General features: G+C 41.8%; 2 protein-coding genes across 5 annotated transcripts in view; one reads left to right on the top strand and one right to left on the bottom strand.

The window, feature by feature from the left end:
- Positions 1–17,690, bottom strand: part of tet1 (tet methylcytosine dioxygenase 1) — a 32,460-nt gene extending 14,770 nt beyond the window's left edge. The window contains exons 1-2 of one of the 2 annotated variants that reach the window (XM_062463320.1): positions 17,314–17,690; positions 14,264–16,586 (exon numbers count right to left, since the gene is read on the bottom strand). In XM_062463320.1, the coding sequence (XP_062319304.1) occupies positions 14,264–16,390 (2,127 nt within the window). In that variant the 5' untranslated portion in view covers positions 16,391–16,586; positions 17,314–17,690. Of the gene's footprint in view, positions 1–14,263; positions 16,587–17,244 lie in introns of both variants that reach the window. The other variant, XM_062463319.1, reaches the window with a different exon arrangement.
- slc25a16 (solute carrier family 25 member 16) lies at positions 16,797–25,483 on the top strand. 3 transcript variants are annotated; one of them, XM_062463324.1, is made up of 10 exons: positions 16,797–16,874; positions 18,723–18,857; positions 18,944–19,036; positions 19,121–19,254; positions 19,567–19,630; positions 22,557–22,678; positions 22,782–22,848; positions 22,956–23,118; positions 23,193–23,261; positions 23,431–25,483. In XM_062463324.1, the coding sequence occupies exons 2-10, from the start codon at positions 18,761–18,763 to the stop codon at positions 23,585–23,587; spliced, it is 966 nt and encodes a 321-aa protein (XP_062319308.1). In that variant the 5' UTR covers positions 16,797–16,874; positions 18,723–18,760; the 3' UTR covers positions 23,588–25,483. The 3 variants fall into 3 exon arrangements, with proteins under 3 accessions (XP_062319308.1, XP_062319306.1, XP_062319307.1); XM_062463322.1 differs by lacking the exon at positions 16,797–16,874 and adding an exon at positions 18,006–18,290; XM_062463323.1 differs by lacking the exon at positions 16,797–16,874 and adding an exon at positions 18,007–18,062.
- Positions 25,484–27,192: the final 1,709 nt, after the last annotated feature.

The following is a 27,192-nucleotide window of genomic DNA, read 5'->3' as shown; positions in this document are numbered from 1 at the left end:
TGTACATTACTTGCTCAACAACACTAACCCATTTACGTTGTTTCTGAGATGTCTGACATTTTCGAAATACCTTGATTTCCCGATATTAAGTGATTCCCAGTCGGCAGAGGTTGTGTTGGAAAAGTCACAGAGACATAGCGGAGACGGTTGGACAGGTTTTGTCTTTAGGGCGAGTCTGACATGACCTTGTCAGTTAAACTGGTCAGGCAGGAATACCTGTCACCTCTATTAAGCATCCCACACACGTACACACCTATCACACACCTTATCAACTGTCATCTGCAGACAAGGGCTGGCGTGCGTTTGTTTATTACTGCAGATCCTAAAGTGAGCCAAACCAAATTGATTATTTGTTTAGATCCTGGGATTTTGTCAGTGGTCAGCTCACACAGCCATTCCTCTGTCCCTGATCCCCCTCCACACACGTCTTAATCCTCTCACTCTCCTCTGAATCTATTTTTGCAAACTTAAAATGTCCCATTTGTTAAAGCTTTACTCCTAGCATTATTCAGCCTCCCTCAGCACGTGGGCAAGTTAAAGTAGGTCCGACTGGTCCCAACGAGTTATATGCCAACATTGTCGCTTCATCGCTGTCATCGCTGCCAACAGGAAGGTACAGTTCTTCCTATTTGCTTGGTCCTACTGGCGACGCGTGTCTTTGTGTTTGAGTATTGAGTGCGTGTACATATGTGTGTGTGTGTGTGCACAATCTTATGTCTTGAACTAGAGCCTCTGGCTCCCTATTGCTCTGTTTCTGTGTGAGTGTGTATGGTCATGTGCATGCATGAGCATCTACTAGTGTGTGTGTGTGTGTGTATGACTGTCTTAACAGCTTAATATATACTGTGTGAACTGCGTAAATGTGGGGAATGGGAACAGGTCCAGGCATGGAGTCATGTTTTCCCAAGGTCGTCACCATTAGTAGCCCCTGCGAAGTCTCAGCAAGACCAGCCAGCTCTTTCCACCACCATGTCAATGTCCAGAAGTCCCAAAAGGCACATGAGTACCTTTCTGCGTGAACGGGCAAGAGGTGGAGGAGTGGAGGTACAACAGGAGACACAGACGATTAATGAAACCTCCATCAATTTATGCCTCTTTGAAAAACTTGAAAAGACTTGCTGTAACTCTGTGTACTATAGTACTGAGCTCTGGCTGCTTGGTTGGGGGCTTCTCATATGACAGCACTTTCATTATTCAATGTGATTGGATTCAAACAATGCTCTCTCTATACTAGTTAATGTGCTAACTAGTAATAACATTACAGATATCTGCAACGCCATTTTGACTAGTCGCAATACTTTTGTGACAAGTCTGAAATTGTATTCAAGATACAATCTAAATCTTTCTGACTGGTCAAAACGACAGTTTCTTTTTGACAAAATGTAACTGGTTGTAAATTGTAGGCCCCTATTCAAGCATAATCTATAACTGTAGCACAGAGAAAATCTGAAAATCGTGCTCCAGGACACAATACAATAGATAGGCCTATGCCCATGTGTGCTCTCATCTGTCATAATATGTTGTAAGATTATATGCTACCATATTTTATGGTTTAAGATGAGTTTATTCTTAATTTTTGTGCATGTCTGTTGAAATTCTTGTGACCACATGACCTGCACCTATTTAAAGACCCCCTAAAGTCAAAAAAAATGTTTGCCATAAAATCTCTGACCTTGACTTAACTGACTGGTGTCTCTGGAATGTTTGTCACTAGAGTGTAAGAGTCTATTGTGCACTTCTGAAAAATCTGAAATTTAAGTGCATCTGGGCAAATTAGATTTGTCGTCATAAAGTTGAGCCTATCGCTGTCTAATAATATGCAAATGAAACTAACCCATAAGCTCCAGCACAGAGCGAGAGTGGACTCTTAAGTAAACAAATGCGTTAGCTACCAAAGGTTAGCATAACCTAAGTTAAAGGTTTAACAGCAAAAATGTTAAACACAGATTTTGGGTGTAAAACGGACAGTCAAAATGTAAAAGATTTTAAATTAAAAACTAGTCAAAATATGATGAGAGATATCTTGAATTCGAGTTTTTAACAGGTGAAATTACATTTCTGTCATTAATATCCAGTCCAGCCAATAAATGTTAAAATGGCTTGCCATTGGCTCCCCTTCCGCTTAATTCTCAAACTGAGAGCAAGCCTACTCATGCCCCCTAAACAACAACTGTTACGTAACTCACACACGGCTCCACACAGAACGGGAATACCTCACATCACCTCGCCAAAACTCCAGAGTTTCTAAATATAGCCCAGGCCCAACTGTGCTGAATGGTCAGCACCAAACAATCCCTTGTCAGTCTTCCACACAGGGCTGAGACTGAGGCCTCGCCCCTTTCTGAGAAGCCTTGGTTAGGTAATGCGGCTACAGTGATAGAGCCATTAGTTACATTGAGATAAGTAAACTAAGTGCTTCAACTATGATTGTCACTTAAGATACACCCACAGGAATACACACTCAACTACAAAGATTGACACATGTGCATGTACACGCATGTGCACGCACACACACTCTGTGTACCATACCACAGCTTAGGAGCTGACCGCCCTCTTACAGGAAAATGGCTACTTCAATTGTGTGCCATCCTAAGTCATACAGCATCTTATCAGAAAGAGAGGGAAAATAGAGATGGCAAAATAAGAGGTACTGGAAGGTGGGAAGAGTTTGGAAAAAAGAACAGTGGTAGAAATGAGAAAATACATAACTGAAACAAACAGTGAGTGGGAAGAGGAGATGAGAGAATCAATAGAGAAGAGATGAATCTCATATGAATAAGAGTAAATGTATTCACATTCAAATTAGAAAAATAATCACATACATTTTTATCAGAAGCAGATAATGAAAAATAAATGGCAAATGTGCTTTTTCTGAGCTTCCTATAGAAGGCTAGTGTCTGCACAGGCAGGTTCTATGGGGGCATCCCTTTCTATTCTCTCAAACAGGTGGTACAAAACTTGTTCTATTGCATGTTATTCATTTAGAGCTTTTATCCAAATGATGTATAGCGCACACAGAAAGTACATTGGAAGATCAAGGATCATAAACTAGTTCTACAGTATATCGGTTGTTCGAGTCAAGGAGACCCAAAGGCTGCTAGAGAAGCACATGCTGACCCTCAGAGCGTCTAGAAAACGGAAGTGTGGTAGGACATCAGTTCGGTTGCATCTCTTGTGTCTCAAATCAGTTGGATGCTCTGACAGCAAGAACTGGTCCAAACTCACCTGTTATGCTGCCATTACCAGCTAACAACTAAGGTTTTGAGTCACTGTAGCTGATCCAAGACCTGTGTTTACATGAGCATAGGAGTCTGTTTGTTACCGCCTCTTTCCTGCTTGTTGTAAGTGTCCACCCCTGGGCTCACACCCAGCCACATAAATTTGCTGTATGTATTATGGGCCGCATCCAAAGCATTGAGGTTTGAATCTTAGAAAAGATACTCTGCTCCTGCTCTCCCAGGACCTGCAGCTCTAGTTACTACTGACTACCCCTGCCTTACTACTGCCCTTTTTAAAACTAAAATAGTTAGTAAACTGGGTTTTCAATCTATGGATGAATGGATCAAATGCAGAGATTGAAGATGTTTTTAAAGTGGCTGTAAAGCAGAACTGAAAATGAGTTCATCACACCACAGAAGAGTGTGTTGTTAACTACCCATCCAAATTCGAATGAAAAAAAAACACAGACAAGTTAAATTAGGCTTTGAAATCGTGAGAAAATCAGCAGTCTTCTCTGCTTGATACTGGGGCTAAATCAATTACGATATCATTACAGACCTACCTGCATTCTCTGAGTGTTTTATGTGTTAATTACTTTGTCTTTGCATCGTACCAGCTGAGTAACAGAATGCAGGTTATATAAACCGTCTGTGATCTGACGTAGATAGGTGGCTGTGACGTAGATAGTTTGGGTTTTGCCCTGCCTATACAAAACCTGAGCTGAAAACGGTAGAGAAACTGTTCAACGGTCTAACTCCACATTTCTGTGCGACAAAGTTTTTGTGCTTTGCACATGGTTTCAGCAACTCATTTCACACCTATATAATGTACTGAGAAGCAAATCATGGAATTTGCTTTACAGCACCTTTAAATTCTAAACTCCAGAGCCACTACAGTCATGTGTACCCAATTTGAACAATTTGAACCAAGAGAAAAAAAACGATTCACAGAAATAGGTTGATCCAAAAAGTGCTTTCAAGATAAAAGCACTGAGGTTGGGATACTTTTGTTCCAGAACTCTCCATTCATGCCAGGTGTGGCTCTGGATTTTAAGTCAATGTCATTTTGAAGTATTGGAATATCACTTTCCACGGTAGAGTTGTCCACGTAGAAGAGTGATACTACTTTGGAGTCAATGCAATCCACATCGATACCTGCACCAAATGGAAAACACTAATATCTTGCAACATGTTCAGTGGATGCAAAGTCAGTAAAGCACTTCTCAAGGTCTGACAAGATACTTTGAACTTGGTCCTAATAACGTGATCTTTCAAGCTGCTCAAGTCCTGCACTCACTCCTGTACCTCTCCGCCTCCTTCTGCACGCCCCCGCCCCCCTCCATACACAATCATCCTTGTCAGTGTGTTTGTACTTGTCCTTGAGCACGAGCCAGTCTGCCCACATGTTTTAACTAGGGGACATGGTCCCACATGATCACCGAATAAAATCGCTGTACTAGCCTGTATCTGTTGTCTAAACACTCCCTTTTTATTGTCTTGTCAATTGTCCAGAACATATCACTATTTTATTTTACATAGAATCTCTCTAATAATGCCAAGAATCTCTGTGTTTGTGCATTTTTAGAACTAGTGCACAGTGCCTGTGATGCAGACGGTGATTAAGATGTCAGTGAAACACACAAATACAGATTACTTGAACTACATGTATAGACAGTGCATAGTGCCCGTGATAAAATTGGTGGCACACACACACAGATTCCTGGAATGATAGAGAGTGCACAATGCCCACGATGATGTCGGTGACACACACAGATTTCTGGAATTATAGATAGTGCAGTTCCCGTGATGCAGCTGGTGATGACAGTTCTCAGTTCTATATTTCACAGATCACAATTGAAATTCTCTGTCATCTCGGAAGTACTTGTTCAACCTCCACATCATCTATTCTAGTCAAATTGCCAAAGCTGTGGTAGCCGACATTCATGCAAATGATTGTGTAGCCTTCATTTGTCTGTTGCTTCCTACGTTATCCATTGCTTATGTTATGTTTATAAAAATGTATTATATAGGTTGTCTGTAGGGAACAAGATATGGTTTATAGATTTTGACTATACCGTGTCAACCGCGGTAGAGCCTTCCAACAGCCCCATTCACGGCATAAAATTACTGCACGTAACTTTAACGCAAATGTCGTAATCAATCTACCAAAACATCGCATGCAATCTTCCGCACCCTCATAATCAGAATTGCACAGATGGAGTAGAGTATCCCACGTTTGATAACTGGGCACTCTGTTGTCCTTTTTATAATCCAACGGAGTGCAGTGCCGCAATTGACGTTGTTTGGATAAGCATTTCTACATTTCAAAAAAATAATCCGCTGCCAGTTTTGTTCTCTTCGCTCTCAATTTTTGGCCATGTTGAGTTGACTGAACTGCACCAGAGCCCGTCTACGGAGAGCCTAGCCTGTCCACTCCCTATTAAGCCCCATTATACCGAATTTGGTTGCAGTTCCACCAGAGTTCCACTGGGGGTGATCGCCGGCATGAGGCAATGAGTGCAAAATGAATGGGAGTCTACGGAGCTAGACGGCTAAATTGGTGTCTTTCGCCTAATTTGTCATTGATAAATCTCATATTTGATTGTAGTTTTTGCAAATTCAACATGGATTAGCCTATAGATCGAAAGTTGAATGAACGAGTATTTGTGTTTACTATGCATTTTAAAAGGCTTTTTAGAACAAAAAACCAACTTTTAAAAAATCTGCACCCAGCAGTGTGTATTTTCTTTGCCTCCTCTTTCGAATGCAACATTCAAATTACTAGACAAAAAATTATATCCTGAGAAAAGTGGATTTTGAGGGGTATAGCTCCATAGACCTCCATTCATTCTGCACTCACTGGTGAGCGCCCTTATATGGAACCAGAGTGGAACTGCAACCAGTTCAGAAGCCGGAAGTTTCCCGAGAGTGGCAGTTCTCCCCATATTAGACATTCTCTGACTGCACTAAGACAGTGTTTCCAGGTCCAGCAAGATTTTTAAGCCCAAGGAGTGCTCAAAACCAGCCCAAAATGCCTGAAAACCAGCCCAATATTTTTGGGGTGTACAAAAAGTGATACATTTATCCAATCGGTGCCTCCATAGTTAAAATTAAAAAATGACAGGGGGATTCATATTTTCCTTGTTTTCTGCGATTCTCACGTTTCATTGGTTCATTACAAAAAATAATGTGATCATGCCACTTCCTATCACCACCGAACAGAGACACATTACTTTATGAAAGTGAGATGAGACATTACTTAAGGAAGTATGTGTAGGTTATGAACTCTTACCGCTAGCACTCTCTCACTTGATCTTTGAGTTTCACATTTTTGGCTAATAATGTTGCTTGGCTATCTAGCTAGTGAGCCAGCTTTCTCCTTTTCTGAAAATATTTTTCAGATGATTAGCCTATTTACTCTTTCTTTCTGGCTGTATTGGTGAGAATAAAACGTCTAAAACTTCCTAACTAATGATGCAAAGTACGTAGCTAGCTAACTAGTGCTAGCCCTGCTTACTTTGCCCTCCTACGTACTTCGGCTCAATTTTCATTTTGCTTCTGTACGTCTGGGCTTTCGGCATATTAGTCTGACTTTTCAAATCAATTTTTTACAGGTCCAATCAGCGAACAGAGGGAGTGGCTGAGAACGATGACGTTTATGTTGTGCGCTAGTTTGAGTTGTAGTTCCATAATGGCGGAGGAGAAAGATGCGAGCGAAGCCATTTGGTCCGTTGTGGCAACGCTGGCGAATATACAGAAGTTAAAGCCAGAGCACGAACAATCTTTGCTGAGTTTTCTTGGTGGCCATGATGTTGTGGCCCTCCTCCCCACGGGGTTTGAGAAAAGTTCGATTTTCCAGCTAGCTCTGTTAGTGGTGAAGGAGTTGGCTAAGGGGAACGCTAGCGATTGGTTATGGCAGATCCAGAGTGGCTCTGGGAAGATCCAATAGTTTTAAACTTCAACAAAGTACCCGCCTTCAAGGTAGTTAATGGTTGTCAATGGAGCGAGCCCAGACTCTCTGTACAAATTAAATGTACGAGAGTCTGGTTAGGACCAGGCTAAACTTGTGCTGCCTGCTGGCTGTTCCCTCCCAGCCTCAACACGTCACTCGTCATGACGTGTCACGTGCGCGTAGCTCCCGTCCAGGGCATTGTTGCCTGCTGCGCAGGGCGTTGTTGCCTGCTGCGCCTGCTGCAGTCGCCCACCGATGCATGCAGAGCTGTGTTTACGTACACCTCCGCTCTCCCCACACACTCTCCCCATCCGTGCTGTTTCCCTCTCTCCCGGAGCAGGCCACCACAAAGCAGAAATTCCTGCCTTCACCCTTTACAACATCCGGAAGATCAGGAGATACCTGTCTGAGCATTCCACCCAGCTGCTAGTCCAAGCACTTGTCCTCTCGAAGTTGGACTACTGCAACTCGATGCTCGCTGTTCTCCCAGCAGGCGCAACCCGCCCTCTCCAGAGGATTCAAAAAGCAGCGGCCCGCCTGGTCTTCAACCTACCCAGACGCTCCCATGTTACCCCGCTCCTCATCTCCCTTCACTGGCTACTCATCATGGCCCGTATCAGATTCAAGACCCTGGTACTGACCTTCCGAGCAGTGAACGGGACTGCACCCGACTACATCAAGTCTCTCCTCCAGCCTTACACCCCACCCGCCACCTACGGTCTTCTTCTGACAACCGTCTGGTGGTCCCAATCCTCAAGAGCGCCCGGTCGCAACACAAGCTCTTCTCCTGTCCTGCCCCCCTGAATGGTGGAATCAACTCCCCACCTCCATCAGAGACACTGACTGTCTCCCCACCTTCAAGAAAAGGCTCAAGACGCACTTGTTCCGGGAGTACAACGGTACTTAGGAATGATTTGCTGGACCTGATGCTAGTTTACTGCAGGATCACAATGACTACTATTGAGAGACTTGTTGCTCTTGTAGGTTATTTGTAACTGATTTAAAATGCTTGTATATCTCGCTGAGAAATAATTTACTGTTGATTGCTTTTCTACAGGTACACCCTTGCACTTTTTGAGGTTTGTGTTGCTTAATTGTAACTTGTTTAACTACATGCTCTTATGGTTCTTCCCTTTGGCACTTATTAGTTTTTTTCACAATGTAACTTATGCTTCATGTTTTGGCTACCCGCAATGTTTGGGGCTAGCTCGTTGTTATGATCAGTGACCTATGCACTTTTGTAAAGCTCTATCTTGGAAGTCGCTTTGGATAAAAGTGTCTGCTAAATGAATAAATGTAAATGCGGCGGCCGCAGTGAGGTTTAGAAGTAGCCCAAAATCCCGCCACCGCCACCCGGCCCGACCCAATAAACAAACTAAACATTTGTTTAGGGCCCCGCGATTGGTTTGGGGGCCCCCGCCCGTCCTTTTGTATGTTTTTCTAAATGTATTAAACTTAATTTTGGAACAAGGATGAAGGATTTTAAATTGTGTGGGTGTTGAGAGGATGATGCGCGCTGCGCGCAGCACTCTGCTGTTTCCGTTTGTCAACTGCCAGGAGCAGTAGCTAGGTAACAGACGTCCAGCCATCGTGAAGCGAACGTACCCACCTGTAGAGCCCCATACACTATTTTTGTTTAGGGCCCACAAAACCCTAGGGCCAGCCCTGTTATTTATGTTAGTGCGATACATTTACATTTACATTTAGTCATTTAGCAGACGCTCTTATCCAGAGCGACTTACAGTAAGTACAGGGACATTCCCCCCGAGGCAAGTAGGGTGAAGTGCCTTGCCCAAGGACACAGCGTCATTTGGCACGGCCGGGAATCGAACTGGCAACCTTCTGATTAATAGCCCGATTCCCTCACCGCTCAGCCATCTGACCCCCCAGAAAATACAGGATACAGAAAATACTGGATACAGAAAATCCAACACTTTTACTGATGAAATACTGGCAAGCTAACTAAGAAAAATACTATATTTAAAGTGGATGGTTTATTTCAGTTGATAGGCTAGATAACTGGTAGCCTGGTCCTAACCAGACTCTCGTACATTTCATTTGTACAGAACCAAAATGAAAATTGAGCGGAAGTACGTAGGAGGGCAGAGCCAGGCTAGATAACTGGAAGGTTATTAGCTAGTTTGCAGTGCTGACTGCTAGTATAACATTGAATCAGCTGCTTTCAAAGGGTTTCCTTTATGTATGAAATGCTGGATAGCTAACAGAACGACAATAGAAAGTGGATACTTTCAGTATAGACCATATACACCAGCTGCATCACAGGCACTGCACTATCTATCTATAATTCCAGAAATCTGTGTGTTGCCTACATCATTGCGGGCATTGTGCCCTATATATATTTCCAGGAATCTGTGTGTGTGCCACCGAATCTATCACGTGCACTGCACACTAGTGTCTATAGTTCAAGTAATCTGTATTTGTGTGTTTCACTGGCATCTTAATCACCGACTGCATCATGGGCACTGTGCACTAGTAATATATGATGGGCTAAAAAACATAATTGTTCCCAATGTGAGTGTTGTTAAACTTTCAGTGGTGTAAATACTAGTTTGTCTCTTTATACTGACAATAAAACCTTCAGACACAGATTAGATATGGCACAAACATGGCTGACTTGAGTTCACTATATAGCTTTTTAGAGCAATCATCAAGTTAGGTCAAAGACGACAGTGGAAGAAGGTGGGAAGGGGACTGAAGGGAGGGAGGGGGTCATAAGAAGGTTTCTGTTATTTGTCCAGGATATCCTGACATGCATTAGGGGGAGACAGACCACAAACAGAGGAAACAAAGAGTTCACTGAGACTGAAGCCAGAATATTGTAATATTATAATGCAGTAGTTGAATTCCTTAAAATAGACCCTTCAGACGATGTTTTAGAGAAATAAAACATATGGATATTACATATAGATTATTGTTGAGAAGGTTAATACTGTACTACCTACTCTCATGTTATGTTGGTTAATCCCTATTAGAAACCTTGCATTGCTCTATTGGATAGATTTGGGCATTCAGACAGGTCAAAGGTGAAACCCAGACAATGGAGGTAGCCATGGTAACCAGACCATCACAGCCAGTCGTCAATCTTGGTGTCTGCCAAGTGGAAGAAGGAAACAGATAAGATGTTTAAGAACCTATGATAATAAAGAAATTAAAATTGTGGCTTAGCTAAGCGCACACAATATGGAAACTCTTAAACCTATAAACTTAAATTCCAACAAGATTATTTGGCATCATTTTCAAATCCTATGCAATAGCTATGTTTTTTTCTGGCTTGATAATGCCCTCTGATGCATTTGCGCTCACACACAGGTTTGCCACTATCTGCTTTGCTCTGTTTGTGTTGTACACCAGCTGTGCCAATGCAAACAGCAGCCACTAAGTATTAGGGGACATCTTCCCTCCCTAGCACAGCTCGCGTTCTCCCCATCCGTGGCCGTTTTCTGACACGCTTGTTATCTCAGCTGGACCGATCTGCTGCAAAGAGCCCATGAGAAGGGAAGTCTGGGATAACTGCAGTAGCTGAATGAGGCCAGAGAATGACGACTAGCAAACTAATTGTGACAGATGACTCATCTGCATATTAATTAATTTTCACATATTTTTTAAGTATTTAAGTTTCAAAGCATGTTAACGTCCAGCAGCACCTTTCTCCATGTAGGCCTATTCTTCATGTAGCCTATTCACCCTCTATCTTTCATATTTTGTGCCTTTGTTTCTCATATCATAACAATAATTCATCAACTTTAATTTAATGTGCAGTAACCCTAACCCTAAATTATGTATAGTTTTGCAGGGATAACGTGTTTTTACTGGCAAACCCGACTGGTTCCCTCGACAAAAACTCAACCCGATTTTTCCATTCGATTTCGGATTATTTCAGAAAATAAGCTCTGTGGCAAACAAATGTTCATGATACTGATACGTTTTTTTCAGCAAGATCATCTTCACAAATTAACTGTTATGATTTTTAAGCGTATATGCAATTGGCAGAAGTAAAAAGCTAACGGCTATAAACAAACTACTCCACGGTCACATGACTTCAATAGCTTCACCACCATGTTTCCAATTTAGGATTTTGCGCGCTTACCTCTTTTACACAAGAGTTGGTATAAAGTATAAGGTTGAATTTCTAAAATTTACTTTTGGCACTATATCATAGCCTATAGTGCCGTGTACGTTTTATAAAATTCAAACTTAATCACAAATTAGCTTTGTATTAGCCAACTGTGAGCTGACCAGAAGTAGAATACAACTTCCCCAAAACCAAAGATATGGCCTATCACATGGGATACATACTGCTTATCAGCAATATTGTGTTCAGTTACAGTTTTTTATTTCATTCATCTTAAAATTTCAAAACAATTTACAAATTTTAAATTGATGTGTGGTTAGTTAAATTACCATATTTTACACAACTCAGGTACATACCTGCTTGAGTTGTCCTTGTGCCTCCTTAGTCATGTTTAGTCAATACAATATGTGACAGTATTGTATTTTTATCCTCAAATAGGTTGAGGTAATTTTTCATTTTTTTACAGATTCTGAAAGTTCAGATTGTAAACTTTCAAACTATTTGTCATACATTGAAATAGTGCAGCTTTGTACATCTTAAATCAACTAGCAGAGAAAATCCACTTGAAAGACTTCTTCACACTTCCCACAGTCAGGTAATGGGTGGGATAAATAGCTGTTTAACTCCTCCCCCAACCCCTTTGTCACTATACTTCATTTACATTTAGTCATTTAGCAGACACTCTTATCCAGAGCGACTTACAGTAAGTACAGGGACAACAAGCCTACATTGCTGACACATTATGCATATTCAGTGATAACAATTTTGAAATTGTGACACTTACTTTTGTAATATGAAAAAAAATAAACCAGTAAATATGTTTAGTTTATGGGTGAGCGGAAGGGAATCGGGCTATTAATCAGAAGGTTGCTGGTTCGATTCCCGGTCGTGCAAAATGATGTTGTGTCCTTGGGAAAGGCACTTCACCCTACTTGCCTCGGGGGAATGTCCCTGTACTTACTGTAAGTCGCTCTGGATAAGAGGTTACATTTTCAGTTGTGCATGTGAGAGGGTTCATTTTCAGTTGTGCATGTGAGAGGTTACATTTTCAGTTGTGAGTGTGAGAGGTTACATTTTCAGTTGTGCATGTGAGAGGGTTCATTTTCAGTTTTGCATGTGAGAGGGTTCATTTTCAGTTGTGAGTGTGAGAGGTTACATTTTCAGTTGTGAATGTGAGAAGTGTTCACTGTGGTATAACATTTACATTTAGTCATTTAGCAAACGCTCTTATCCAGAGCGACTTACAGTAAGTACAGGGACATTCTCCCCGAGGCAAGTAGGGTGAAGTGCCTTGCCCAAGGACACAACGTCATTTTGTCACGGCCAGAATCGAACCAACAACCTTCTGATTAATAGCCCGACTCCTTAACCGCTCAGCCATCTGACTCCCTATAAGAGAGGTTCTCACTCATGAGTATGAGAGGTTTTCAGTTGTCATTGTGTGGGGTTGCATTTTCACTAGTACACATGAGAGGTGTTCAGTGGTGAATGTGATTGTATTTCAGAAGTGTTTGTGAGAGGCAAAGGGTCTTCAATGGTGTGTGTGAGAGGTGGGTTTGGATTATGGCCTACATGGCCCCTCATACATACCAGTATCCCATGCGAAAGACCATGAACAGTGAGCTAAAGGCGTAACATTGTTCTTTCAGTGCAATGTCTCAGGCTCTCGGGCTTTAACTGCCTGCAAACCCTTGTTAGGCCACTGGACTAGCCATGCGACAATGTGTTGCTTTATTTATAATTGACCCAGCCATTCCTTCATATTATTTCAATCTACTTCCCCAACCTTAAAGAGAGAAAGACAGAAAGAGAGAGAGTAAGGGAATGAAAGAGAGAGTGTAACAGCGAGAGTGTAAGAGAGAGAGTAAGAGATAACAGAAGTCATGACCACATATTGTCACACTTACACAGACTAGGCCTCCAGGTAGCACAGTCCAGATATCACCCACTGTCCGCTCAATGTGACTCTTGAAATAGAGCACAAATGTCTGACTGCAGCAGACATAAGACTGACCTACATTTTAGTCATCAGCATTCCAAATGAAGTTTATCCAAATCTCAGTCAAACATAACATTCCTCTCAACCCTGTCTTGAATCACTGTCTGCATGTCGGAAATAGCGCAGACAGGTCACTGCACTGTTAATACTGAGGGTTACGTAATTGGACCTTATCTGCTGCAGAAGCACAACAATACCTGCACACACACATACACACACGTATGCACGCACACAGACAGCCCCCCCACCAACTCACACTATCTATTACCAAAACCCATGTAAAACACAGAAATTCTGTTTACCGATCACAACGCCATGCAGAGGCTCAGGTGTAAGAGAGCAATGAGGGTCTTGAGTTAATTTGTCTCAAGACAATGATGATGTGTGTTATACACAAATACTATGACAATGTGCAGCTCATCTGATTAGATTTCCCCCTGCTCTGGAATGCAAACACAGGCATGCGCTCGACCACACACACACAAACACACACATACCCACAAACACACATACATACACGTACACACACACTGCGGCCACGTGCTACTCTGCTGCCAGCTCGTGACATTGCTTTCCCTCATGACAGAGGGCATCCTCACACAGATTCTGCACAGGTACTATGTATGCATTCATACAGTCCAATGTTTACGCAGACTCAAGTAGCCATACATTCCAAGGTATGAAAAAGAGAAGTACAAAAAAATAATACAAAGCTCTACACAATAGCCTATTAAGTTTGAGAGGAAATGCTGAGACAAATTAGATTGAAAGCATCTGTTTCAACTATTGGGTCTCCTCAAGCACTAAGCATCCACCTGGTGTGTGAAGCAGAGACATTAGCAACCCTAACATGACACATTCAACACCCTTGTCTGGTCAATTATTCTTGTCCTGTCGAATTAAATGTATCAAGTATCCTACACAGTTCTTGCTAGTGCAAAACCCTATTTGGTCCCCCAAAATGAATCAGTATCTTCATGTATTGCTGTGAAATGCCTCACCTGTGTAGACGAAGGAGAGAGTAGTGACGAGGTTCTCCTCTTGCGTAGTTCCATACATTTCCTCAGCTTACAGATCTGGTGGCCGGTCACACGGTTTAGGCAGCAGCTGCACTGACCACAGTTCATCTTCCTCAGGCAGGGCTCACAGGTCCCACACCGGCTCCTTTTCTTTCTTTCTTTTCTCTGAGGCTTCCGGGCGGGCCAATGGAGTGGCAGGGCCTCCTCTTGTCCTCCAGCACCCCAACTGGGGGGGCCAGGGTCCCCAAACCCTGGCTCTGACTCAGTATCAAAAGAAAGGGAGGACTGCGTGCTCTCTGAGCTGCAAGAGAAAGAAAGCCTGCTCTCCACAGGAAAAGTGAGGATCTTTGGCACTGTACCCTGGTCTGTCACCAAAACAGTGGTATAAATGTCAGTGTTTGGCTCAGAGGCAGCAGAGAACACCTGTGTGTTTGGGTAGAGGCCTGATGATGAAAAGGATTCTTTCTGGTTCTTGGGATTGGAGGGATTGGAAGTCTGTGGAGATGCCCTGTTGTCTTTGGTCTCTTCTTCCACTGGTCTGAGAGGCTGTCCATTCTCCTGAGGAAAAGGGCTCTCATCATTCTGGTTCTGGGGCTGTGCCGGGTTATCTGGGTTTAAACACAGAGGCTGGGTGGACTCAATGGTAGAGGAGGCATTTGGAATCCCATGAAGCACAAGTTTGAGGCTGGTCTGTGAGTCTTCATGAAAGGCTGAGAGAGACACTGCATCACAAAATGTGGCTCCCTGGTGGGGCTGAATTGATTTATTGTGGTCATGTGACTCTGCTGTAGGCAAGGCTTTGGTAGGATTTGAGGTAGCTGGGTCAAAGACAGGTAAGGCTTTGACAGAAAACTCTATCATTCGAACATTCCTTGACAGAGACTGGTCTGGAGGCTCAGACATAGACGTAGAGGAATAGGAGTTTTTAGGATTGGTGACCATTTCTCTTTCCCCCTGTTTTTCTTCTGCCTCACTTTTTTCTGCTTTCTCTTGCTTTTCTTCTCTCCCTTCATCTTCTTGCTGTCCTGACTTTTTGCCAATACTCTTTATTACTCTTTCCCCTCTTCTTTCTGATTTGAGTCTTTCCTCTTCCACTTTTTCCTCTCCGAGTTCCTCCTCATGATTGACTTGTTCCTTCATCTCTCTTGGGTCATGTCCCAGGTTAAATAAGCAGCCGTCGCCCGGAAGAACCACTGACTCCTGCTTAACATCACTGGCAGAGTCACTATGGTCATCCCCCAAGTTATGGTCGTTAGCACCTTGGTCATTGGAGATCTTCTCATGATCTACACTGGGTTTATCACTGAGCTCAGAAGAGTTGTTCCTAGGATTCTGGCAGACTACTTCCAACTCACTTTCTGGATCTTTAAGCTCAAACCCGTCGCTTGAGTTTTCTACCTCTGCTTGGCTGACATGGTTTGCCACCAGTCGCTCATCACTAGCTGTGTCTCCATTATGGGTGACAGACACTTGCAGTGTGTTGATATTGACAGGAGCATTAACTTCTGTCCTCTCTTGATCAGCCGGATGAAGGCTACTGAGCTTGGAAGACAAAGTGCCAGGGTTGCCTGCACTAAGGCTGATTAACTCCTCCTTGGGATCAACCTTACCGGCATCAACTCTATGATCATCTCCAGGCTCTTGCCTGGTCTTTGCTCTCTGTGCCCCAGCTTCCCGTCCTGCCCTACCCCTGGTTGTTCTGCATCCCCTGTTAGGTTTGGGTGGGTAGTGGGTTACAAAAGAAATCCCTGTGCCTCGTGGGGACTTCCTACGCCCTAAGGGGTCTTCAAACACACCAAGATGGTCAGGTGTATTACACTGCCGTCTAAGTCTCACCGATCCTGTTACACCTAGGGCATAGTTGACGCTGCTGGCGGACCCCCTGGATGGCCCACTGACACCTCTACCCCGTGGGCTTCTGGCTGGATTGAGTTGGGTCCTGGCAATGGACCTCTGGGGCTCCTCTGTTGTTTTTTGAAGCCTTTCACTGGCTCTACCACTAGGTTTATTTGAATTGCTTGTTTGCCTCTTGCCAGTGGTAGCAACCACCTTGTGATCCTTCTTCCTCTGTGGTGTCTGTCTCTTAGGGGGCTTGGGAGTAGGAGGCATCGCTAAGGGTATGGGAGTGATGCTGAGAAGCCGCGGGCATGGGAACCAGTGAAATTATTTTCTTAAAATCTTAGTACACAGCATTCACTTTTCTTGCTCTCTTCTTCCTTATTCTCTGTTCCTTTTCAAGATCTAGTCCAACACCGCCAGAGTTGGCTCCTCATACTGAAACAGCTGTACAAGGATCTGGAGCTACCTATTAGAAGGATAATTTTAATTAAAAACTATGTAATTATGACAATTAAAATATGATATTGGTATATATGGGAACTAGATTAATATCGCATGTAAAATTGCTGATACAGACAATATGTACTTCCTTCTTCTTTTCCTCAGTACAGACAGCTATAGGCAACATGTTTCTTTAAGGGAAGGGATTGGCTTTGGGCCGTTTCATTTAGGTAACCTAGTAAAGTAAACGCAACCAACACAAAACACCTAAATAAAAAACAACAACCTGTTATGTCAAATCCTTCGGCAACAGGTAGGCTAATGTTAAGAAATGTTTTTTGTAATGGTTCGCCAAATTAAATTGGGTTGTGAACACTATTAAATATTAATGTCTACCCCAACTCTTAACTTAAGCCAAGGGTGTAGACATAATGACAGGAGGTCGATTACTCTGTTAGCTAATAGCCTATAGCCAACGATACATTTCGACAGGCGAATAATGACAATGTAATAAGCATTCGCTGACTATTAGGGCCTACTCTTTGCACTTGACCGTAATACCAAAGGGAGCCGACACTCGTGGCATGGGGTGGCTTTAAATTGAATCCGGAAATGTGTGATTTTCGGTTTGTATCGTATTATTAACGCGTTTATTTAAAAGTCAGCTAACATTTTTCACATACCAGAAAGACAGTTGCAAGGTCTGAACTCCTAATAATACTCCACTCCTCTGAGAAAATGCTGATTCTTACTGGTTCCCTTCCGCGGCAAATACAGCGAGTTAGTAGGTGACAACACGAATTCATTTGTCACAATCCAACATTTCGTTATAAATCAAATCGTAATACTGTTACACACGCCTATAGACATTTGCAGTGCAACAGCCATCCAAAGGTAAATCCCTCTTATGTCAATCCATTCAGGGCAGCAACCCACTCTCCATAGTCTGCTCCCTCTACCCAGACCCGACCTACGGTCTCGAGCCAAGTTGTCGGCTGCGATGTGTCACACGAAAAACCTGAAATGGATTTTCAATCGTCGAATAGTCCATATTTCCAAAACTATATATCTTAAACCTTGCCAAAATATGTTTGGAAACAATCAATGCTTAACAACATATTTGTATACAAGCAATGCTCAATATACCCTATGTTTAGACTAAAATGTTAATTAACTGTCAATAAAACATTGGCTGCGCTACCCCAAAAGGTCCTTAGTGCGTAGTCCTTTATTGATGAAAAATAATCTGAATATATTTCAGAAGGTGAATGCCGGTGAGAATTTGCCCTCATTATTTTGTTCAGAATCAGTTCCGAATCAGCCCACATTCCCCCTATCTGATTAAAAAAAAACGGATCCTAGGTAATCAGGTATATCTCTGATCAGGTTAACAGCAGGAGTGACGTCACTGCAGCAGTCATTCGTCACGTCATTATTGTGCGACTGTTGGACTCGAATTATGAAGGACACGAAAGTGGTTTGGAATCATGAAACGCATGTGGTACATTAGCCCAGTTTAAACCTTTGTTTTTCTGATTATTTCTGTAGATAACGGGCAAGATAACCCACCGAAATAGCGAGAATTTAACTTGCTGCCGGTGGCCACCCTATTTGTTTACATGCTTGGAGATGCAGGAAGCGACCGAGCTGTCACAGACTGCTAGCTCAGCTAGCTAGCTAGCTAACCAGTCACGGTTTCGTTGCAAAACAGTTGTTGACCTTGCATTTGGTAAGATGGCTATTAGGACTTCGATAATATGAATTAGATCAAATTTAGCGAATATATCAATTATCTGAAGGTTGTTCTCGCGTTAAGCTATCTGGTACAATCAGCTGTCTATCAAATCTAGCAATTATCTGACATCAGCTGCATCAACATCTTGCTCTGCCACAGACTGAATGATCACGACACAGACACCAGAAAGACAATCTGTTTGTTAAAGTAGCCTGGATATTTGCTTTTCGAGTTGTGATGTTTAGTGAACATGTCTGTGACATAAGCACAGCATATCATTGCCCTTTCAGCCGAAGCTGCATGAGATGTTGTAAGGACTGCGCTCTGTGCAACTTGCTGCTAATGCTACCCATTTTATCTGATGGTTATTGGTTTTGGAACTTTAACTAGGTATCCCCATTTTCTTCCTCATATTTTGCTGTGTAGACACAGATGTAGGTAAATTTGATCACTGAATCAAGAGAATGGCAACGGAGGCAGCAGTGTCCACACCTGGTCGGCCTCAGATCCCTAACTCTGCTCAGAGAGACTACTACTGGGTCCGCTCCTTTGTAGCTGGAGGTGAGACCTGCTTTACATTTTTAAGTTGCTGCTATGGTCATATCAGCTCTGCTCATATAATTTCTGTAACTGCCTGATTTGTGTAGGGGTTGCAGGATGCTGTGCCAAATCGACTATTGCTCCCCTGGACAGAGTCAAGATTTTACTACAGGCTCATAACCCCCACTATAAAGACCTTGGTAAGGAAGACTATAAATCCCTGTCAATACGAGATTACTGACTCTGATCTGCTAAAGAAACTGATCTATATTTTCCTCTATCAGGAGTGGTCGCTACACTCCGAGCTGTGCCAAAAAAAGAGGGCTACCTGGGCCTGTACAAAGGCAATGGAGCTATGATGGTTAGGATATTCCCCTATGGAGCCATTCAGTTTATGGCCTTTGACAACTACAAAAAGGTAAATCTTCAATTTTCAAATAGCATTGCTCTTTTGGTTAAGTGGCACTTAACTATGACTTGGGTGTCCTACACACATGTTGTGTTAGTCAATGAGGCAAAGGAGGAAAGTGCAGAACAACAGACAAGAATTGGGGCCTCTGGTTCTCACATTTGAATTTATTTTATGTTACCTATTGCAGCTTTATCAAGAAGATTGATGTGTTATGGTAAATTGCTTCACAGCACATATAAAGACCATACATTGGTCAAGATGGCAAATGACCTTCGCTCTTTGTCTACTAATAGCTGATGTATTACCTGTTGTTTCCAGTGGCTCAGTAAACAGTTGGGGATCTCTGGACACATCCACCGGCTCATGGCAGGATCCATGGCAGGTAATCTTTCTCACACTGATAAACTGTTGTTCACTTTGGTGCTTCCCTGATATGGTTCTCACAGTACTAACTTGCCACACCCTAGCTTGACAGGGAAAACGTAACTTATCAACTTTATGGTCCTTACACTATGGGGATTTTGTTTAATCATAACACAGTGACACCGATGTTGATACTTATAACTTGATCTACAATAGTTGTAGATCATTCATATATGGCACCTAGTAACTGAGATGTCGTTACTTTGTGATGTGGCTAGTAAATACAGACTGTTCCTTGACTCTTGACTACCAAAATACTGTAAAATATGGTTGAAAGGGTATGAAAATGTTATATCACAATGATAGTGAGTGACCAAAATGATCACGGTTATCAGTGTTATCGACGTAATGCTGGAAAAGTCCAAAAACTACTGATACACTCACTGAAATAATTTCACCAAAATGCATGTGGAAAACCATCAAACAACAAATACATTTTGCAGCATTGTGCACTTTTTGTGTGTGCATAAACATTGGAATTGGAACATTAACATTAAAGATGGCACCGTGTGGCCATGGCCCTGCCATAAATGAACACAACCTTAAGTAGGCTAAATAAATCCGATGTGCATATAAAAGCAACACAAGTAAAGCAATGTGCATGCAAGAACAATACAACCATATGTAAACAAATTCAATGTGCAGGTGTTGACATTAAAATAACAAAACATTGTTTAGTTTTTTTTACAAATCAATGAACAGCATTGATTGTATGTCTATTTACTTCTTCATAAAGAGTAGGGTTTCTGCTGGCCTAACATCCTGTATGCATGTATTTTTGTGAGAGATATGTGCACTTTTATGAATAGAATGTTCAGATTCCTATGGGATTTTCAACCACATGATTCTACTTGATTTTTCAAAAACAAATACATTATTGTGAAGATTGAAGAATACATATTTTGTAGAATATGTCTCCTGATGGTGCCAACCTTCTATCCAAGGTTGCAAAAGCAGTAAAAAAAAGTCACAAAAAAAGAGAGGTGGATCTGAAAATTCCAGTGCCATCCAGAGAAACAGTGTTTTATGCAACACTGGCCAAAACAGGCTTTCTGAACTTTCTATTCAATAGTTTGTTGTTACCTTGTGCCAATGTTCAGCTGTAGAGAAAAGGTTTGCGTAACTGTAGGGGGTTTAATATTGGCCAAACAACCAAAACTATTCCCCTAGGTGTAAAGGAAGAGGGGAAACCGAACAGTGTATAAACGTTAATCAAATAATGCCAATACCAATAGAATTACAGTTGTTTGACTCTATGGGTTAAATCAGAGCAAGAATGGTCAAAGTCAGGTTGAATGAAATAGATATTTAATAACATTACAAATAAATGAAATAAATGACAAAGAATGGGTTTTTTATTCGCCATGAAAGTTTGCACAGACAAGGAATTTACTTTGGCAGGAGAGCCTACCTAGGCAGCCATTTTCGGCGCCAACTAGAAAGTTACAGCATAACATGAGGCAAACATGTTACAGAATAGAGCCCGACCGATTTATCGGCGGGCCAATAGTATCGGCCGATATTGGGCATTTTCCAAACTATCGGTATCGGCATTTATAATGGCCGATAAATGAATATTAATGTTTGTTTTTGTTTTTTTGTGTTTTTGTTCAAAGGACTTTAAGTTTCATATCTTAAGTTTGTATTTTTATACATTTTATTTATCAGAAACTGCATTAACATATTGTTTTAGTGAGGAAATAATAGCAGGAGTCAGATGGCTGAGCAGTTAGGGAATCGGGCTATTAATCAGAAGGTTGCTGGTTCGATTTCTGGCCATGTCAAATGACGTTGTGTCCTTGGGAAGGCACTTAAGGCACCCCTACTTGCCTCGGGGTATGTCCCTGTACTTAGTCGCTCTGGATAAGAACTTCTGCTCAAAGTGACTAAATGTAAACTACAAATAACTACTGTTACTTGTTACGCGTTTCTGCATTTTTAAAATATTTTTTTATATCGGAATATCTGATTTTTAAATCACCAAATATTTGTATCGGTATCGCCCTTAAAAATCCTTTATCGGTCAGGCTCTATTACAGAATGATGTTAAATCTTACCTACTGTACCAGGATTATTGTAAATCAAAGAGAAAAGGAAGATTAAGGGGGGTCAGATGGCTGAGCGGTTAGGGAGTCGGGGCTAGTAATCAGAAGGTTGCTGGTTTGATTCCTGGCCGTGCGAAATGACGTTGTGTCCTTGGGCAAGGCACTTCACCCTACTTGCCTCAGGGAGAATGTCCCTGTACTTACTGTAAATCGCTCTGGATTAGAGCGTCTGCTAAATGACTAAATGTAAATGTAAGAGGTGAGGAAGGGATAGGAGAAGCCAGAGCTGAGGTGAAGCCCTCAGGAGATTAAGAATCCACAGAATAATTCCATTTATACCCAAGAACAACCAATAACACTTTTCAACACATGACTAGCAATGCTTTTTTGACCTTTATTTATCCAAGTAAAAGCTACAGGAAGTTACACAATGAGGTGTGAGACTCATCAAGTAGACTCCAGATTTTAGCATATGAGAGGTGAGGGCAGGGGAACACCCAGCTTTACATACCTGTCTACCCTACTGTTGCTAACTTTGGTTGATGTTGGACAGTATTTAGCGTGAATTTGTATTTTGCGGTAATCAAACAGATTTAAAGATGATACAATTTTGGAACAGTAATATTAACCATCTGGAATGTAACCATAGTTTATCGTTAAAACCGGTAACCATTTCATCCCTACTGTAGAAATACACTTCTGATCCTTGATCTTCTGCTGTACTTTCTACATGCATTGTTTGTACGTCGTGTTGGACAAAATGTATGCTAAATTCATTAGATGTGAGTAAATCAGTTATTTTATGTTTTGTGTGCTCTTTCTTGTGTGTGTTTGTCACAGGTATGACCGCAGTGATCTGCACCTACCCTCTCGATGTGATCCGCGCCAGGCTAGCGTTCCAGGTGAAAGGGCATCACCGCTATACGGGCATTGGCAACGCCTTTCAGACCATATACCTGAAGGTACCAACATGACTAGAGGCAGGCTATGTCACCTCTAGATTACATGTCTTTGAGAAAACACATTATGTCTGGATGTAATGTGTGGTCTTTTGTCCAATGGCAGGAAGGGGGAATCCCTGGGTTCTACAGGGGTTTGATCCCCACCCTCATAGGCATGGCTCCATACGCAGGTGAGTCAGCAATCGGGGGATACAGGCGTAGAACTAGTGTACAGAAGTCAAAGGTGATTATTTCTCTCTTATTTCCCCCTGCCTCTTTTTTTGTTGTTGTTGTTCAGGCTTTTCGTTCTTTACATTTGGAACTCTAAAGAGCCTGGGTCTGGCCCACTTCCCAGAGCTACTGGGCCGGCCATCTTCAGACAACCCTGAGGTCTTGGTGCTGAAGACCCACATCAACCTTCTGTGTGGAGGCGTGGCCGGGGCCATCGCTCAAACCATATCGTAAGTTCAGGCATTGATCAAGTGACTTGAATTTGAGGTTCAACAGTAAATCTCACTATACCCTCTACTTCTAGTTACCCTCTTGACGTTGCCAGGAGGAGGATGCAGTTAGGAACAGTGCTTCCTGACTCAGAGAAATGTCGGTGAGTGGCACCCCCTTACTTTGAAATCCAACACTTCTTAGTTGGGAACAGTTTAAGATCCTCTGTTCATGTTGCGCCATAATGATTATTTGCACTGGCACAAATGCTCCCAAATATATTTTGAGGTTGCACAAAAATAACTTTTTTCTCTCTTTGTCTTCCATAACAGCACTCTGATCAAGACTCTTAAGTATGTGCACCAGCAATATGGGGTCAAGAAGGGTCTTTACCGAGGCTTGTCTCTCAACTACATCCGATGTGTGCCCTCTCAGGCTGTGGCCTTCACCACCTACGAGTTTATGAAGCAGGTTCTCCACCTCAACTAGCCCAGTCCTTCATCCCCCCAGCTCCATACAGCTTACCGTTGTTCCTCAGACCCATAGCTCTACTGTGCTGAGGGTCCCAGCCTACTATCCACCTCCAGTGTCCTTGCTCCGGGGAGGTTTGGCCTTTGTGACTCCACCTCTCTGAGAAACATATTTCTCAACTGCCCAGCCTGTGGTTTGGCTTCACACAACCACCACTGCAACTGTCCCCATGGATACAAGGGGCAATGGCATTTCCTGCTCAGGGGGGGTGGCTTGAAGAAATTCTGTGTTCCCTGACAGTGTTGTTGGCCAATGCCACAACTTGATTATGTAATCTACCCAGCCACTGCCAATGGCATTAGAGATCACACTGGCCAATCTGCCTTAGGCACCCAGCAGTGTCATAGAGAAATGGGACCTGACCCAGGCTTAATCACCTTTACCTCATATCAGTTATGAAACTGATGTCGAAGGTCAATGTCTTGTCTATTGTTTAATAACCAGACATTAGAATTCTTATTTTCCAAAATGTAATGCTTACTATATCTTGATGTTTTAACAAAAGTAGCATTTAAGAGTAGCACTTAAGAGTTCTGTCATGGGGTATCGTATATTTCAGGTAATTGTGTGTCCTTTCTGTGGTATAAGTTTGGGGTCCAATGCCTATTAGATGAGCCAATGAACGACTAGCTGTAGAAGGATGTCACACATTTACTGCAATGTGAACGACTCTTCATTATGGGAGTTTCCTGGTTGCTGGCTGGCTGGTTACAGCTCTTGCCAATACAACGTTGTCATTAGCATGATTTGGGGTTTGGCTCCCAGGCAACTGAGAGGCGGATCTGAAAGTCAGGGAAAGATAAGCTGTCCTGTGGTAAGAGGTATGGAAATGTAGTTTTACATTAGGCCTAACTGTATGATGATTCTGCTGTAATGGTGTGTACATTATCTACATCTGTACATTATGACAGTGGTTGTGTAGCTTACAAGTTTATTGTCCATTCAGGTAAAGCTGTGACATGGAACAGGTTTTTTTTTAAGAGACAGGAACAAGTTAATCAGAAATGAGATGTGTTAAGAAGTTGTTCCAGTCTAATAATGACTAATTTAACCTGGAGGAATGTGCACTTGAATGTGCAACTTTTGCTTATTTTTTGATGAAAAATTTGAATGTATTTGATTTGTCCACTGGTTGGCAGTAGTGCGTCAAATGTGTCACGTTTACGCCACAGTATCATACATCTAAACTGGATATGGATCGCTGTACTGAAGTCTTGATGTCAGTACAGATATAATCACTCATCTGACCGTATGTAACAATGTGTATAAGCAGTAGCACAGACATTTCCTTCACTGTATGCTTGTGTACTTTACTTGATGGTGAAGTAGTGTTTTTTTAGCCAAAGAAAGATTAGATAACATTTGCACATCAGTCTCTGCAGAGTTGTGTTGTTGCCTTTCTTACTCCTTAGTCCTCTACCACATAGGCTGTGCTTTTCCTGTTCAGGTTTTCTATTAGCAAAGGGGGATAGCATACAAGGAGAGGAATACACTCCACAATGTTGGTAATTTAGGCAAGAACTGGAGATTAACAGCAGTTGACACAAACCAAAATGGATATTTTGGTTTAAACCTCAGTCAAGTACATAACATTACGTTGTGATCATCTTGACAGTGATTTTTGGAACAGTGATACACAGTGCCAATGAGATGTTTACCCTTGCACGCTCTTTCTCTCAACTTTGCCTCTTATATTTGTATACCGGTACTCAACTGCTGTACTTTCATGTTCTTGTTTTGTCTTGACTATCTTAAAACAATTGTTTAAGTGAATACAAACCAAGGTTGTGTTCAGAAAGTATGAACATAAAATTGTCATTTAACAGAATTAGATACTTCTGGATCTCGACACAACTGCGTTTTCAGTTTCTGTTGTAGTGGATGCTATTGATATAACAGAGATATTTCATTATACATTTGATTCTATTTATTTCTTTGGCCCTAAATTTATGCTGTAACACAAAGAGATCACATCTTCATGCTGCTAATTGTAACCTGAAAGTGGATATGAAGTATCCTTCTTCAAGGTCTATTTACCATTTAACCATGCATTGTTATAGTCAATATGTTTGTCAGGAAGGAAAGTTTTAGTTTTTCTGAAAAGGGAAATTATTTTTCGTTATGGGAACTACTGACAAAGTAAAGGCCTTTCTGTTTTACCATGTTTTTTTAACCTTTGCTTTAAAATATCTTTTTGGCCTTCTGTCCTTTTATAAATTGTACAAATCTGAATTATAAAAAATATATTAAATATTTCCCTATCATTCAAGCCATGTTTACAAAAAAAGTTAAGAATATCTGAACTAGATCACATTCCTAGTGTACAACCCACCTTAATGGTTGATGAAAGCATGTTTCATGACAAATATAGCTATCAGAATTTTGCAAAAGGTCTTTCAACTTTGGAGAGCCTACATAGAAGTGGCAATATTTGACCTTTCTATCTTGGGAACAACGACGGACAGTCATCTTGAAGTCATGAAGCACGTTTTCCATATTTTCTGCACTAAATTGTTTAGCCTAATAGCAAATTGTAAAGGACTAATTATATTTTGGTGTTATCAAATCACAAAAGGGCTTCAGGACAGTTTTTTTTGTATACTGGACCCTGAAAGCAAGACAGGCTTCTGGCCATGTGCAAAAAATATATAACAAAAATAACATCACAGAGACCACCATTCCTACTAGCAGAGATGGTAACGTTATCTTACAGGATGTTTCATTCGTCATCAGCAAGGAAGCTAGAGTGAAAAAAATTGAAAACATTCTGAAAGTTCAAAGCTTTTATTGTCAGATGCATGTTGTCAGCATCAGTCTTTCTGATAACTTGGTGCCTGTTCAATAAAGCAGTTTACTGAATGAGCCAGGCTTATGTCAGTTACTTTCCCTGACATAAATATGGCTTATTCGGTAAATTTGCTTTATGGAACAGGCCTCCGGTATTCTTTCCAAACCCAGTGGTGAAACCCAATTACAAATCTAATGTTGTAAAGACTAGCGGACCTACAAATTGCATGTGGGTTCCCTAAACAGCAAAAGTGGTCAAAGAAGAAGCTACACTCCCTTTTGTGTGTGTGTGTGTGTGCTGTTGCGCCACAGTCAACAGATGCTGTTGTGTTTCCTCCTTTGGTCAGGTCTATTTCCCTTTGTCTCGGCTAGTGTGTGGCCATTAAAAAAAAACTGAAAAAAACCTAAGCAGAGACCTCATCTTGGATCTTACTCAATGCTAAAGTGTGAGAAACATACACATGTGATGTCTTGTTTGTCTACTCAGTAGGCCTACTCACTGGTGGGAATTAATTTGCATTTGTTATGCTGATCCAAGGAAACAGTCCCTGCTGTTGTCTGATATCACTGGCTTATTTGAATTAGTGACTGGTAAAAGTGTTGGTAAGACTGGAGCAAGCCATAATGTCTGCCCACCCTCTGCACTAGGCAGCATTTCCACAAGTCTATATTTAAGCAATATCACGAGAGGCTTGTGCATTATTGCTGAATATCACCACAGCTGTCATAGCTACGAGGCCAAATATATTATTAAATAAACAAACAAATCATTATCA

This window comes from Osmerus eperlanus, chromosome 6 (genome assembly GCF_963692335.1).
Source record: "Osmerus eperlanus chromosome 6, fOsmEpe2.1, whole genome shotgun sequence".
NCBI classification, from domain to species: Eukaryota; Metazoa; Chordata; class Actinopteri; order Osmeriformes; family Osmeridae; genus Osmerus; species Osmerus eperlanus.
This window is presented reverse-complemented; position numbering and strand designations above follow the sequence as displayed.